The sequence below is a fragment of the Ictalurus punctatus genome, chromosome 9, assembly GCF_001660625.3.
Source record: "Ictalurus punctatus breed USDA103 chromosome 9, Coco_2.0, whole genome shotgun sequence".
Lineage (NCBI taxonomy): Eukaryota > Metazoa > Chordata > Actinopteri > Siluriformes > Ictaluridae > Ictalurus > Ictalurus punctatus.
Genome location: NC_030424.2, coordinates 7996407 through 8012419, shown reverse-complemented (window position 1 = coordinate 8012419; position 16013 = coordinate 7996407). Strand labels below are relative to the sequence as shown.

At 39.3% G+C, this 16013-nt stretch overlaps 1 protein-coding gene across 8 annotated transcripts in view; it reads right to left on the bottom strand.

Annotated features, from left to right (window-relative positions):
- Positions 1-16013, bottom strand: part of hectd1 (HECT domain containing 1) — a 52119-nt gene that overhangs the window by 19436 nt on the left and 16670 nt on the right. For all 8 annotated transcript variants that reach the window (XM_017475798.3, XM_017475797.3, XM_017475802.3 and 5 more), the window contains exons 10-24: positions 15800-15974; positions 14770-14908; positions 13226-13396; positions 12899-13121; positions 11662-11925; positions 10689-10765; positions 10301-10435; positions 9182-9328; positions 8987-9081; positions 8781-8886; positions 6573-6707; positions 6302-6441; positions 4432-4755; positions 3764-3930; positions 2157-2333 (exon numbers count right to left, since the gene is read on the bottom strand). In XM_017475798.3, the coding sequence (XP_017331287.1) occupies positions 2157-2333; positions 3764-3930; positions 4432-4755; positions 6302-6441; positions 6573-6707; positions 8781-8886; positions 8987-9081; positions 9182-9328; positions 10301-10435; positions 10689-10765; positions 11662-11925; positions 12899-13121; positions 13226-13396; positions 14770-14908; positions 15800-15974 (2475 nt within the window). The remainder of the gene's footprint in view (positions 1-2156; positions 2334-3763; positions 3931-4431; positions 4756-6301; positions 6442-6572; positions 6708-8780; positions 8887-8986; positions 9082-9181; positions 9329-10300; positions 10436-10688; positions 10766-11661; positions 11926-12898; positions 13122-13225; positions 13397-14769; positions 14909-15799; positions 15975-16013) is intronic.

Below are 16013 nucleotides of genomic sequence, written 5' to 3'. Positions count from 1 at the left end.
TGGTCTTGGGCCACAGAGCAAAAAAGTAGCTGGTACTACCAAATTAATGCACCAGTACCACCCTCTCAAATGTTAGTCTGGAGGCCTGCATGTGCTGAATATGACTGAAGTGCTAGGTACCACCAAAATAAAACTCACTGACAAAATAAGTTTTATAATTCAAGCAATTCTGCATGAGCAAGTTTGCTGCTGTGATGAATAACAATATATTCAATGTACTGAATATACCGGGCAAACAGAGCCAGCTTTATGAACAAGAAATTAATATCAAGTAACTGACAGACATGTTTATTTTTGTTTTGTAAAAGAAATAATTTCCCAAAGAAGCCTCAGCTAGATAGGGCACTGGTGCTTCACCCTAAAATACAGCCATAAAAGGTTAGTTTGGACAGCAGGTGTGTTATGTATCTAGCCTGAGAGGAAATGGTGATACATTTATTTTGTTTTTGTTATTTTATGTTTTCAATACATGCGAGACTTATTTAACACATACACTGTGTTTAGTTCTTAACATTTACTGGGGATGTGCTACCAGGTATATTGTGCACTGCAGTGTTTACTGTAGAAAAAACATAGCACTGTTTTACTTTTGTACAATAAAAATGCCTACAGCAAACAACATTTATCTTCAGTAAAGTGGATGACTAAAGACCTGACTCAGACTTGCAGCTCAGAGACTTGACAGAGACTTGCAAAAAGTGACTTTTGTGTCTCATATATGCAGCTTCAGCCAAAGAGCCACCACAAGATGGACATCACTAAAGCACCTCATAGCCATAGTGTGTAGTCTCAGCTAGTATGCTGGGCCACTGACTGACCAGAATCTAAGCTTGCGCTCACCTTGATGATCGATCAGAGAGGTGCTGGTGCTTTCCTGTCTACCCCCTTAACGTTAAGTAGTCTAAAGATGCATCACAAATCACATACTTATGCAATATTCTATGCCATTTTGCAGTACAAGTAGTGTGAATAGTGTGTTCACATTCAAGATGAAGTAGTGCACTTCGAGTACCGAGATGATGCACTTATAAAACCGGACAAAAACAACAACCACGAAGTGTAGAATGTTGGACACTTCATGCACTCAACGGTTGCAGCTTTGCTTACGTAGAGGAAGAGCGGAGGAGCTACCAGACACTGAAGCTGGCTCAAATTTGCTCAGAATCAAAAAGTTGGGCATAAAAGGCAACACTGACAAAAAGTAAAATGAAGAAACTCATTTTTGTTGACCGAGTATTCTGCTAAAGTTAGCGGCATTGCATTATGTGCATTTGACGTCATTTGCCATAGATTGGGAAACGGCTTGTACTTCTGGTTAGTAAAAAACCACTAGTGTTCTATTTGAGACGATACTACCCTTCTAAAACTCATACACTAGGCGGTAGAGTGCATGTGAGTGTATAGTGTATAATACGTCATTTGGGACACAACTTAAGGCAATAAAGGGAAAAGGGGTAAAGAATTGTCACTGTCCTCCTCAAAGCAGCCCTCGGCTTGAAAGATTGATCCGCTGGCAAGTTGTTTCAAGAGTATAAGTGAGAAGAGATAGTTGAAAGGCAGGGTAAGGTTGCATCAGGGAATTAAATGGTCAAGGACTAACTCTCTCCCATTGCTCATGTCTTAACCGCCATCCACCAGAGGCTGGTTCATCAACATAAGAGCTTCTGAGGATTATGGAAAGGCGTACCCACAGCGAGATAGCAAAACTGATTTCAGATCAGTCTTCTTCAATTGGTTGCAGTCTCATGCCTGCATTTAGCAGTGCAGATTAGATATTTTAAGACATCCTCTTAGCCAGGCTGGATTAATTCAGCTCTACCCTGTTCACCTACATCATGGTCGGTTTTGCTCAGGAAGCTCCACAACATATAAAAATGCATTTGATGATAACAATTTATTTTTCTTTAAATAAACTGGTGCCACTGACTCTGCAGTATGTAAGCCATTCCTAAATATCCTGTACAATATTCAGTTTGGTGAAAACATTTACTAATGCCACAAACCATGCCCAGAATTGCTGTAAATCTACATTTTTTGGGCATGTTGGTATGTTTTATAATGTAAAAAACAGATCTTACAATTGCTACTATGTAGGGCTAACTAGAAATTTACAGATATTGACACAACCTTCTCAATAAAGTGTCTAGAATTCTCACCATTATGTGCTTCTCCAGTCACAGTGCCCTCTCCAGGAGGGTTGCCGTCTTGATCCCTCCACTTCCAGTCAATGCCACGTACCACCCTGGCCCCTGGGACTATGTACTTCATTACCTGAGAGCGGAAGAGGCGGCGTTGTCGACGCAGGTTAGCCTCTGCCTCCTTCACAGCTTTACCTAATCAACAAAGATAAAAGAATTAGGGCAAGTGTATAATTCAATATCAGCCATTTCCTTTTTTTTTTTTTTTTTTTTAAGCATATATAACAGTATAAACCAAATGGGTTTTTGTCCGCAAATGGGTGTTCTGGTACCTTTCTTTGTAAAAGTTGGGACAGTATGGAAAATGCTAATAAAAACAAGAGACGACTGATTTGTAAATGTACTCCGACTTGTATTTAAACAAACAAAAATATGTGGACAAGGTATTTGATGTTTAAATAATCAACTGTACAGTTTTTTGAAGATAAAAGTTTATTTTGAAATTGATTCATTCAACAACAGGGGCAATTTAGGACGAATAGCGATGTGACAAGTTGAAATAAGAAGGTGATGTCAAACAGGTGAGGCAATCGTCTAATCATAGTATATAAAGGAGCCTCCAAAAAAGGCCTAGTCCTTCAAGAGCAAGGATGGGTCGAGGCTCGCCAATCTGCCAACGGATGCATCAGAGAATAATCCAACACTTTGAAAACAACATTCCCCAAAGACAAATCGGTAGGATTTTGGGCATTTCACCTTCTACACAATATAATTAAAAGATTCAAGGAATCCGGTCAAATCTCTACGCATAAAGGGCAAGGCCGAAAACCACTTCTGAATGTGTGTGATCAGACGTCACTGTCTAAAAAACCGTCATGAGTCTGTAATGGATATCCTGACATGGGCTCGGGAATACTTTGGTAAACCTTTGTCAGTCAACACCATTTGCCGCTGCAGTTAAGGCTTTACTGTGCAAAGCAGAAGCCATACATCAACACTGTCCAGAAGCACCGCTGACTTCTCTGGGCTCGGTCTCATCTGAGATGGACAGTAGCACAGTGGAATTGTATTTCGTGGTCTGATGAGTCAACATTTCAAATAGTTCTTGGACAAAACAGCCGTCGTGTTCTCTGGGCCAAAGAGGAAAAGGACCGTTCAAGCTGTTATCAGCGTCAGGTCCAAAAGCCAGCGTCTGTCATGGTATGGGGGTGTGTCAGTGCCCATGGCATGGGTAACTTGCACATCTGCGAGGGCATCATTAATGCAGAAAGATATGCGCACATTTTGGAGCAACATATGCTGCCTGCTCTTGATGGCAGCATATGTTGCTCCAAACTGTTTACCGTCGACTGTCCCAACTGTTTTGGAGTGTGTTGCCGTAATCAGATTTGAAATGAATGTATATTTTCAAAAATAAACTAAATGCACAAACTAAAACATCAAATAATGTGTTTCAATATTGTACAGGGTGAAATGACTCTGGGGGTTTTTTTTTTTTTTGTTTTTTTTTTGCATTTTCCATACTGTCCCAAGTTTTTCAGTATTGGGTTGTATAACTGTTCTACTTAACCACTGAATTATGAACACCACAAGGAATTTCGATGACCGGCATGGCCATTTCTTACCAAGCTGATCTTCACACACGCCAGTGACCGTGCCATAGATCTCCAGTCCAGACAGTGAGAGGTAGTGTGTTTGTCCACTAGCATTCTTCCCCATCTGTTTAATACGAATGTGTCTCCAACCATGCTTCTCATCTTTGGATGGGTCCAAAGGCCATGTGGCAGTTGAACTAAGATGAAAACCAAATGTGCATGCCATTAGCACAATAGAGAAAACACAGCATCTGTCCAAAGACACAATTCATTGTGGCAAAGCACAAGGTCCAAGTTGAATCAGGATTGAATCACATTCTCATTAAAGAGTTAAGTGTTTTAAACAGCATCTGAGTGATAACTCATCATCTGTGTTCTCACCTGTCTAAATGAAAGTACCAGAGTTTTATTCAAGAGTGTGAAAAGTGACTATTATTGTGTTGCAGTGTTTCACCTGTATGGCACAACTGTTAACAATTCATCCTAGTGTTGGGAGACTGCAAGATTGAATCCCAGCAATGCATTTCAAAAAGATGTGGTGGCTGCCTTAACAAGCGTCAGCCATTTTACCCACTCAAATTGGTAGTGGCTGTCAACACTTGTCAAACAACCTGTAACTTGCCAAAAAAAAAAAAAAAAAAAAAAAACACAAACCAGAAAAAGAAGAAAGAGAGAGGAAAGAAAAAAAAAAACCTTACCCCGGCTCATTGAGGCTGCCATCGTCCACATGGGTGTAAAGAGTCATCCAGTTCTGCCCGTCCTTAGACACCTGAAAAACCCAATTGCGGAGGGCAGAGCGACCGTAACCACGGGCATGGCGTAGCGTGTAGGCCGAGGGAATGACCCAGAGGCCCAGGTCCACAGCAAACCAGGCATTTTTGTCATCATTGGTGTGACAGTTGAGGGCCGAGCTGTCTCTGCTCAGAATGTCCTCTAGACGCCCGTAAGGAAGATTCCTGCCCTCCGATGAGGTCACCACCACCAGGCCATAAGCTGCAGGGTTCACCCACTCATAAGCGGTTCTGAAAAGGGATCAGGTTGAAATTACACACAGCTTATTATAAAGTATACTGGAGACCGCAAATAGACGCTGGGCTTATACAATTTTGATTTTCCCTTGATTGTAATTTATATCTCTTTGGATTTTTTTTTTCTTTCTTCAGATTAAACAGTATTTGTCCAGAACAGCTTAAATAAATAAACAAATAAATAAATAAAATAAAATAAAATAAAATAAAACAAAATAAAACCTGACTCCTAAAAATGACCTTAAAAATCATCTAGAGCAGGGGTGGGCAATCTTATCCGGAAAGGGCTGGTGTGGATGCAGGTTTTCATTCCAACCAAGCAGGAGGCACACCTGATTCCACCTGTTTAATCAGTTGACCTTGGCCTTCAATAGATTCAGGTGTGGCTTCTGCTTGGTTGGAATGAAAACCTGCACCCACACCAGCCCTTTCTGGATAAGATCGCCCACCCCTGATCTAGAAGCTTTGTTAAATACCATTACACAATATGTTTACACAAATGGCTGGGATTTCACAATGTAATCTTCAACTGAAATAATTAATGAAGACAATGAATTAACAATCTTAAAGGCTTCTTTAATTCCAGCATACATTAAACACTAAAAATAAATGTTCCCTCCTTTGGTTTCTTATGTAGAGCTCTTAGTCACATGCAAACACATACAAACAGGTTTTTCACAAAAAGCAAACATTTATATGCAAAAATTTGTGGGCCATGTTCTTCTGACTCCCTTTTCCTGGGCAAATGTAGATGTGCTTCATTTTTATCCCAAATCACAACAGATGGGTTTAAAATAAGTGCTTGTTAGAAGTTAAAAAATAAATGTTATACTGACATGAAGAAAAATACTTTGGCATTTACTTTGTAACATAAACTGATTGAACATCCCTGAATACCATGCCCACCCCTGGGAACATTTCCGTGTTCTTCTTAGTACTGCTCCTACGTCTCCAGTTCTTTTACTTCAGCCACAAATATTTCACCGTCAATTATGTAAGAATACTTGCAAGAATGCAATACAGGTATGAAATTATACTTTGATATCTGGAAGCAAGCTGGAGAAAGGTTTCAAGCTTGAATGAGCTTGAATAGAATGAATATGACTTCCTGTTTCATTTAAGGGTATTTACATCTAAATCAGAATAACAGTGTAGGAATTACAGCACTTTTTATGTGGCATAGGCTATAAATTTGAATATTAACCATGTTACTCGCATGTAAAATTGCTACTACCATGTTTACTAACTGACTAAGTGCTAGTAGTTTACAGAGTGACACAGCAGTGTTAAGGTTTCATTTGTTTCTGAAAATGTTGTCAAATATCCTAGGGTGAACACTGATTTTGATGTAGCGTTAGAAACCGAAGGACAAGTTGTGATCTCACTGTGCTGACTGTAAACGTCAGAAATGTACGTATGCTGTCAGAAACATGAAAGCTGCACTATTTCAAAACAGAAGTGCCTCATAGCACTGAATGCAAATAGAAGATGATAAGATTCCCAAGGAAGCATAGAAAAAGATTCCAAACGAAAGGCTTACTTTGCATTTGTGCCAATCCAATACACAATGCCATTCTCATCAAAGTCATGCTGGTGTCTGAAGGTGAAACTTTGGCCTTCTCTCAATTTCCTAACAAAGATGAAGGAAGCTCTATCGAAGTCATACCACTGCTTTGCCACCTATTGAACCAGAGACAGTTATTAATTTTAAATTTCAAAGTGCACAGGAAGCAAAAGAAATAAAATAAGGCAGAAAGGGGGGGGAAAAGAAAAGAAAGAAAAAACAAAACAAAACAAAAAAAAAACATTACCATCTTAAGCAAATACTGCTCCAGAGACTCAACGGTAGCCAGTGGCTCCATCTTGAGCATCCTGCCAGTCCGATCAATTAAGGCCGTCTCACCTGGAGCCCGCTCCAACCGAAAACGCAGCCTCCTGGTCAGAATCTAAAACCCCCCTCCCCCACAATATTTACTCGACTAATCAAGTACACATTATATCATTTTAATATCATATAATATGTAACTCTAGTAATTACAATTAGCAGCTGCACCAGTCAATTACTTTTGCCTGTCACAAAAATATGTCCTATCCATCTTACTGGGTTATACAGTGTGAATGTTTTGCACTTTTTATTATTCCAGTGTATTGGATGAGACTCCTTGTTAATATTGATTAAGCAAACAACACTACCTGCTAATAATGCAATGTACAGTGGCAAGAAAAAGTATGTGAACCTTTTGGAATTTCATGTTTTTCTGCATAAATTTGTCATAAATTGTGATCTAATCTTCATCTAAGTCAAGGGTATTGACAAATATAATGTGCTTAAAATAATAACACAAAATAAATTCTGATCCCTCATGTCTTTATTGAACACGCCCCCACCCCCCACCAGCAGCAATAACCTCAACCAGGCGCTTCCTGTAGATGTGGATCAGACCTGCACATCGTTCAGGAGGAGTTTTAGCCCATACTTCCTGGCAGAACTGCTTTAGCTCTGTCACATTCTTTGGACGTCTCATGTGTATGGCTCTCTTCAAGTCATTCCATAGCATCTCTATTGGGTTGAGGTCTGGGCTCTGACTCGGCCACTCCAAAAGGCGGATTTTGTTTTTCTGAAGCCATTCTGTTGTGGACTTGCTCCAGTATTTTGGGTCGTTGTCCTGTGCATCACTCAACTTCTACACAGTTTCAGCTGACGTACAGACATCCTCACATTATCCTGAAGAATTGTCTGATATACTTGGGAATTCATCTTCCCCTCAATGATTGCAAGCTGGCCAGGCCCTGATGCAGAAAAGCAGGCCCAAATCATGATGTTTCCTCCACCACACTTTACAGTTGGGATGATGTTTTCATGATGATATGCCGTGCCTTTTCTACACCAGATGTAGTGCTTTTTCCAAATAGTTCAATCTTCGTTTCATCAGTACACAAAACATTTTGCCAATACCCATGTGGTATTGTGCAAACTTCAGGCATGCAGCAATGTTCTTTTTAGTAAGCAGTGGCTTCCTTCGTGGTGTCCTGCTGTAGATAGCCTGCTTGTTCAATGTTTTACGTGTTGTAGACTCATGAACAGAGATGTTAGATAGTTCCAATGTGCCTTCAAATACTTGGCTGTCATTCGAGATTGTTTATTTACCTAATTGATGAGTCTTCATTGTGCTCTTGGTGTCATTTTGACTGGGTGCCCACTTCTTGGTAGAGTAGCAACAGTCCCAAAGTGTCTCCATTTGTAGAATGTTTGCCTAACTGTAGATTGGTGAATTTCTAAAGTCTTTGAAATCACGTTGTGACCCTTGCCAGCTTTATGTAAATCAACAATTCTTGATCCTCTGAAAGCTCTTTTTGGCAAGGCATGGCTCACATAAGCATGTGCTTCTTGTGCAGATCAAACTCCAAAAGTTTGAGGGGTTTTTATCAGTCAAAGTAGCTGTAGTCCTCACCTCCAAACTCATTTTCTTAACGAGACTCCAGGTGTGCTAAAACCTGACTCCAATTAGCATTTTAGAGGTCATTAACTCAAGGCTTCACATACTTTTTCCATAAGCACTATGAGGTTTTTTTGGGTTGTTCTCAATAAAGACACGAGGGATCAGAATTTATTTTGTGTTATTATTTTAGGCACATTATATTTGTCAATACCCTTGACTTAGATGAAGATCAGATCATATTTTATGACAAATTTATGCAGAAACCCATGAAATTCCAAAAGGTTCACATACTTTTTCTTGCCACTGTATCTAATTAATTTAATTATGTAATAAATTGTTGGCTGCCTAGCTTTTGGCAATTTAATTAAATTGTAATTAAACTGGTGTTATTTAAATTGACAATGCAATTATGTCACTTCAATTATCAACTCATCCATTACTTGTACTTTTATGTGCTTGAATAATCCACTACAAAATGACTAAATCGCCATCACTAATTCCTAAGGCTGGATGAAAAAAAGAAGAAGTAGAAGAAAAAGAAAAAAAAAAAAAAAAAAAGAGGCTTGCAAGAAAGTTCACCTGCAAGTTGTATGCTGAGCCAGGTGTGTCATACAAGTGAAGAGGTAGCCGTTCTATAGACTCCAGCACTGCTATTAATTTGCGGATTAAGGCAACTGCAGGTCGGCTAAAATAAAAATTTAAATGCATTCAGTAAAGCATATTTAAGAGAGGGATTTATTTTGAAAAATAGCTTTGGTTATAAAAAAGATAAGATCGTTTCCTACCTTTCATCATCTTCATTTTCACTGAATGCCGTTTTAAACACATTTATCCTCTCCATCAATTGCTTACAATCATGTTTCATATCAGTATCTACACTCTGTAAAGCAAAAAACATGATCACAAACAGTACAATAAAAGGAAACAAATGTAAGTGTAGCCAAGTAGCATTCAGCCATCTGTAAAACCATATGACTCACATTATTAAGAACAGTAAAAAGTGCTTGCACAAGGCCACTGCTGCACATTTCATAGGGAGATATGGTGTTCTCATCCTTGAGAACCACTATCAAATTTTCTAAAGCAGTCTTCATGAGGTCTCGCCACGTGTTCTCTCCCTCAATACACTGCAACAGAGCAGAGAGAAAAACATAATATATACAATCAAATATATGCATTATGCATTTTTGGGCAGTGAGTAACAGTCACTTGAATCAATTAGCTTCTAAGAAGTTAAAATATTTAATTTTCCCACTCAGTAGTGTTGATAAACACTAACTTAAATGCTATAGAATTTTCCTAGCTAATTTTTTTTTAGCATACAATATGTCAACCAAGTCATTCTGCTTTTGGTTCACAGTGAAGTTGATCCAAAAGAGAACATACTCACAAATTCCAGGCATTTAAAACTAGGAGTAAACAAACTATTTAAAAAAAATTTTTTTTTAGTTTTGCCTTTTTTAGATTCATCAGGGTTTGGAACTGAACAAATCAGTACTTGAGTACAGAACCAGTAAAAGTGTACAAAAGTCAATTTGCATTAGTTTGGGTGTCTTAATAATCTCATGCTGTGACAAATTATCTGAAATGTCAGTGACAGTCATGTGGGTATTTAATACAATTTACAAATTATCTAACTAATCAATTCATCTGAAAAATAACAGATCAATCAATTATCAACATTAATAGTTGCAGCCTTAAAAGATGGTCAGTAGTAGCTCAGGGGTTAAGATGTTGGACTACTGATCAGAAGGTCGTGAGTTTAAATCCCAGCACTGCCAAGCTGCCACTAGTGGGCCTTTGAGTTGGCCCTTAAACCTCAAATACTCAATTCTATAAATTAAAGAAATGTAAGTTGCTCTGGATAAGGATGTCTGCCAAATGCCGTAAATATAAAAACACAAATGATAACTCTTGCTCCAATGGTTAGAAAACATTTATATGCCTCCAAAACATTAAACTGAATTATTAACTAATTAAAATTTATTTCAGAAAAAAGATAAAAGCAGCTGAAGCCAAAAGCTTGCCAAATATGCTCTTGAATAATTTATTGCGATTGAAGAACATAATTCACTGGCGATGCAATATGGACTTCTCACCTGTCTGTTGGTATGCAGCTCCCAGGAAGACTCAAGCTGAGTGGCAATGTTTCTCAAGGTGACGACTACTCCCCTGGGCATACTTTCTACAGCCTTAAAGTGGTCATCATACAAATCTCTAGCCATTGTCTTCACCTACAGAGAAATAGGAAACAAGTTTGAGTGATGTGCCATCTTAAATATCACTTACATATGGACTCAGTACATATTCTAAACATATTACAGAATTAGCGCTCCTACTTCTACGCCAATTTTTGACTTGAAATGTTTGGTTCGGGGGATTTATATTACTTATAAAGGAGAAACCACAAATATTCTCCCCTGAAACCAGTGCCTTCTCAGATAAATAATACACACCACAAGCCAACAAGAACTGGAAAACACTTACTTTTTGTTTTGTTTTTTCCAATTTAGATTTGAGCTTCCGTCCTCGTTTTCCAGTCCACCCTGTCACAAATTCTGACCCTGGAACAAATGAGCATTCGAATAACAAATAATGGCCACAAAGAATTATTTGAAGCAAGGCATGACAACTAGATACAATCACTTAAAACACTTCAACTACTACAATAACTTCAGAAACACTTAAAAGTACGGAAGCCTTAATTGGCCATGCATTGTTAATTTTTTTCTTTGTTGTTTTCTCGTGATTATAAGAAAAGCTGGTTTCCACGACAATTTTATTCTGAGAAAATTTTGCGCCTTATGAATGGGACTGGTCTTACATGCATGCTGGCACCTTCACCATCATAATTGTAATAATTGCCCACTGTAGAGATGGACTTTACCTCGGCATTAAGAGAGACATCCCGCAGGGATGACATTTTTGTAGGCCGACCCTGAAGTCAGTATCACCCTGGTGATACTTGACAAAAAGCCAATAAGATTTTTCCATTGGCTTTTAGATTACTGCAGAAAATAAACTGAGAGACCAACAAAAGTTTATGATTCTTACACATTTTGTTCATCAAGATAACCCTCATCATTGAACACAATTTTTATGAAGATAAGCCTAAATACACACTACACCAGTCACATGATTTCATCACCATTGCTATGCTTCTGACAACTCTTTCGATCTTTATTTAAACTCACTTCAATTAGAAAATAGTATAAATTGATAAATCCACAATTTGGAAAGTTTGAGTTGTAATTGTTTGCAAGAGCGCAAGTATAAACACAACAAGGCTGTAGTAGAGGAGTTTTCCTGTTCGGCGTGATGACGTTTAATGTCCCCAACAACCTCTGTAGTCCCAGTGAGATCGCAATAAAACAAGAAAGAAAAAAATTTAATAACACATGACCACTTAGGGCTTCCGTATAAAAGCAAAGGGAGCACATATTTGCCACACAAAGCTCACCAAGAGAGGTTTCAGCAGTGAAGGAGTGCTTGGTGCCTCGGTTGGACTCAAACACAAAGCCTGGTAGATCTTCTTTCAGGATGGTGGCCTGCTGACCATCCGAGTTATGAATGGCTATCTCGCCCTCTTTTAGGCACGTGAGCGACCAGTTGCCCACTGTGAGTTTTGTGGGTCCCACTGTTGACAGAATGGGTTGGCTAGCAGTGACTGGCTTTACCTGACTTCTGGCACGCTGCAGCTTCTCCAAAAACTCACTCCGACTCTCTGAAAGAACAGATATACTTTAATCGGTAAAGAGTAAAAACAAGGTTTCATAAATGCAAGAGTAGCCTGTCTAATTCAGCAAATAGCTCTAGGGCTGCAACTAACGATTATTTTGATAATTGATTAAAAGGCCAATTTTTATTTTCTGTATTTTTTTTTTAAACCCGTTATTTCACATTCTGCCCGATGTCAAACTACATATTTGATCAAAATGAATATTTTAGTCAGTTAATAGGGGCAGTGGTGGATTGGTGGTTAAGGCTCCGGGTTACTGATCAGAAGGTTGGGAGTTCAAGCCCCAACACTGCCAAGCTGCCACTGTTGGGCCCTTGAGCAAGGCTCTTAACCCTCTCTGCTCCAGGGGCACTGTATCATGGCTGACCCTGCGCTCGGACAGTGAAAATAATTTCACTGCGTTGTAATGTATATGTGATCAATAAAGGCTCAATATCTTTATCATGTCTTGTACTGTATGTTATTGCGCTTCCTTTCTATCGCACGCTGTTTGGTTGACACACGTGTGGACTTGTGCTCATTCAGTGAAGTTAAATGAAGACTCACTTGCTGTTTGGACAAAGATTTATGTAAAATGGAAATACTGGTGTGAATTTCTAACATTTGCAGATAAGAATATAAAAGGTAAAAATTTATTTTCTGCGCTGAAGAAAACATGTATGGAACACATTAAACAGCACACGCATCTGTCGCAGCATCTGACACGACAAGCTGCGTTAATACACTTACAACTTTGTTTGAAGCGCTTAATATAAAACAGTCTCATGCTTTGGACGACCTGGATCATGCACTTTTCCCTCAGCAGCCCACTCTGTGACCTCCGCTGTTTCTCAGATGCGTTTTACAGTTGTTTTTCATGTTGGTTTACAGTTTTATCTGTAATCACTGGAAACGTGTACTTCTGTACAGCATAAAATAGGTGAGCAAAATACAAAATTACAACACAAAACAAAATTACCTGAACTGTCAGAGCCTCCCTCTGGGCTGCCACTGGAATACATAGTAGCCAATTTGCCATCCAAGATGAAGCGAAACCAGCCGTTGCTACCGTTGGAAAGCTCCAGGGCTGCAGCATCACTCCATATATATAAACAGTCCCTGCCTCTGATAATGGACCAGTCCCGCCAATGGTAGGGCTTGCCCTGCTGAATCTCTTTGGCATCTTCCTGGGGTTCATCCTCCTGAAATATATATTGATTTTGGATTTCAAGACCAATTACAGTATATTAATAGTTTATATTTTTACATGAAACAGTTTTCATTTTGACAAATGGCTGTTTGTTACCTTCTCTGGTTTGGCTTCTTCCTCATTCTCGTCATCTGAAGCAGGCCCTGCCAGAGTGGACACCTTATTGATGACACCTAGTCTGGCCAGCTGGTCCAAGAACACATCTCCTCCCTTATCAACCAGATCCCTTATGATCTGCAGTGCCAGCAAGTGACCATCATCATCATCCTGTGAGGGAAATAGGAAAGGCATCTTTTAAGTCATTTCTTGTTAACAAAATAAATCTAAACGGTCTCATCAAAGGTTACTACATTTAATTTTAAAGGAAAGTATATACACCTCACCAAGCACTTTATCATGAACACCTGTACCCCTTCTCATTAATGCAATTATCTAATCAGCCAATCATGTGGCAACAGTGCAATGAATAAAATCATGTAGATACGGGCCAGCAGCTTTTCAATGTTCACATCAACTATCAGAATGGGGGAAATTGTGATCTCACTGATTTTGACATGGCATGATTGTTGGTGCAAGACAGGCTGATCTGAGCATTTCTACTAACTGCTGATCATCTGGGATTGTCACACACAACATTACCTAGAGTTTTCAGAATGGTGCAATAAAGAAGAAAGGAAAGGAGAGAGAAAAAAAAAAACCTAAAAAAAAATAAAAAAAAAAAAAAAAAAAAAACACACCACACCACCATCCAGTGAGCGGCAGGTCTGCAGACTGATGCCGCTTGGTGATGAGAGAGCTCAACGGAGAATGGCCAGACTGGTTCGAGCTGACAGAAAGGCTACAGTAACTCAAATAACCACTCTCTACAATGGTGTTGAGCAGAAAAGCATCTCAGAATGCACAACAGATCAAACCTTCAACAGCCCATACATTTCGAGTTCCACTTCTGTCAGCCAAGAACAGTAAGTTGAGGCTTCAGTGGGCACAGGTTCACCAAAACTGGACAGTTGAAGACTGGAAAAAACATAGCCTGGTCAGGCAACAACAGCATGAATCCATGGACCCAACCTGCTTTTTATCAACAGTCCAGACTGGTGGAGGTGGTGTAATCGTGTGGGGAATGTTTTCTTGGCCCACTTTCAGCCTGATGATACCAATCAATCATTGCTTGAATTTCACAGCCTATCTGAGTATTGTTGCTGACCAAGTGCATCCCTTCATGGCCACAATTTACCCATCTTCTAAGGGCTAATTCCTGCATGATAATGCACCATATCACAAAGCAAAAGAATTTCAAACTGGATTCATGAAGATTACAATGAGTTCAGTGTTCTTCAGTGGCTTTCCCAGTCAGGAGTTTCGGAGCATGAAAATGCACATGAAAAATCTGCAGGAATTGCAAAATGCAATCATGTCAACACAGACCAGAATCTCAAAGGAATGCTTCCAACGTCTTGTAGAATCCATGCCAAGAAGAACTGAGTCTCTTTTGAGAGCAAAGGGAGGCCCTACCCAGTATTAGTATTGTGTTCCTAATAAAGTGTTTGGTGAGCATATAAGCTTTACCACTGTTGCTTTAAATCAGAGCCAAAACCTAATAGGTGGACAGAAAGAGATTAGAAACCACAATAAGTACTGACCTCCTGATCCAGCACAGTAGCAGTGATTTCAACCAGGATGGTGGGCAGATTATGTCCAACATCAGAGTCACACACTTCCTTAAGCAGCACTTCAGAACTGTAATGAACCATCTTCCTGATCAGTGCTAAACTAGCTTTCCTACAGAGAAAGGACACAACACTATGTTACTCTGATCCTATTCACGAATCGAAATGAAAAAAAGAAACTCAAGCATGGGGCTTTTCTTATTTAGCTGTTAGCTAGTTGTGCTGTCAGAGTCACATAGGTCTCTGTAACACAAGATGTGTTTTTGAATCCCCTGTTCTCCAGCACCCCATGTGAAAGTCCCAATCTTTACTCCAGATTGAACTGACAAAGAAAGGCTAATGAATGGAAGAAGAAAGTTTGCTGTGTGCACAGCCCATATTAGTTTTTTATACATGTATGATGGATTCTGCACACTGTAAAGTTTCTGTCCATCACTCACTGACCGTCTGTGCTAGCTTAACTTACCTGGAAGCCGACATTCTCCGTTACACCAGACCATGCTAACATGTTAGCGCATTCTCATTAAAACGGCGCACTTAGGAGAAGCATGTTTTTAATAAACCCCTGTAGCAACTCCTGATTCAAGATAAATAGTAAGCTACTTTTTCAGAACGTGAGCTTGATTAAGTTTAAATGTTTGTTAAACCTCACATACACAAATGCTATGTTATGACAAATGGCTTAATTCATTATGCAGCCTGTTGAATGTCTTTTATAGAACTACTAGTACCGAATGGCCCTGGTATTTAATTGTGGTGGTATTTAATCGTGGTGAATCTAGCTTAAAATACAATATAACAACATACAATATTAACAACCAGGCAGCTTCAAAGATTTTTAAACAATGCAATAAAACTATTATGTTTCATGATAAACAAGTGTGATCTGAACACTAAGCAAAATTTTGACAGCTGTTATTTTAGCCACTGCCCTAGGGGAGCTTCACCTCATAGCCCGGTCAGTATAATGCACTGGAATATAAATAGAGTCAAACAAATGAACCTTATTGAAGGCAGCATGGTTTGCTGAAAGGTTTGCGCAAATACTGGAAGCAGCCTCTTCAAATAGATGGGTGCCATCTCAGGGTCTCCTTTTGGCTCACTACCCTCCTCCTCCTCCTTGTTCACATCCTTCTTTTTCTTGTCATCCCCCTTGTTCACAGGACACATCCAGTCTCCTACAGCAAAAGTGTCCAAATAAATGTTCAAAACAGACT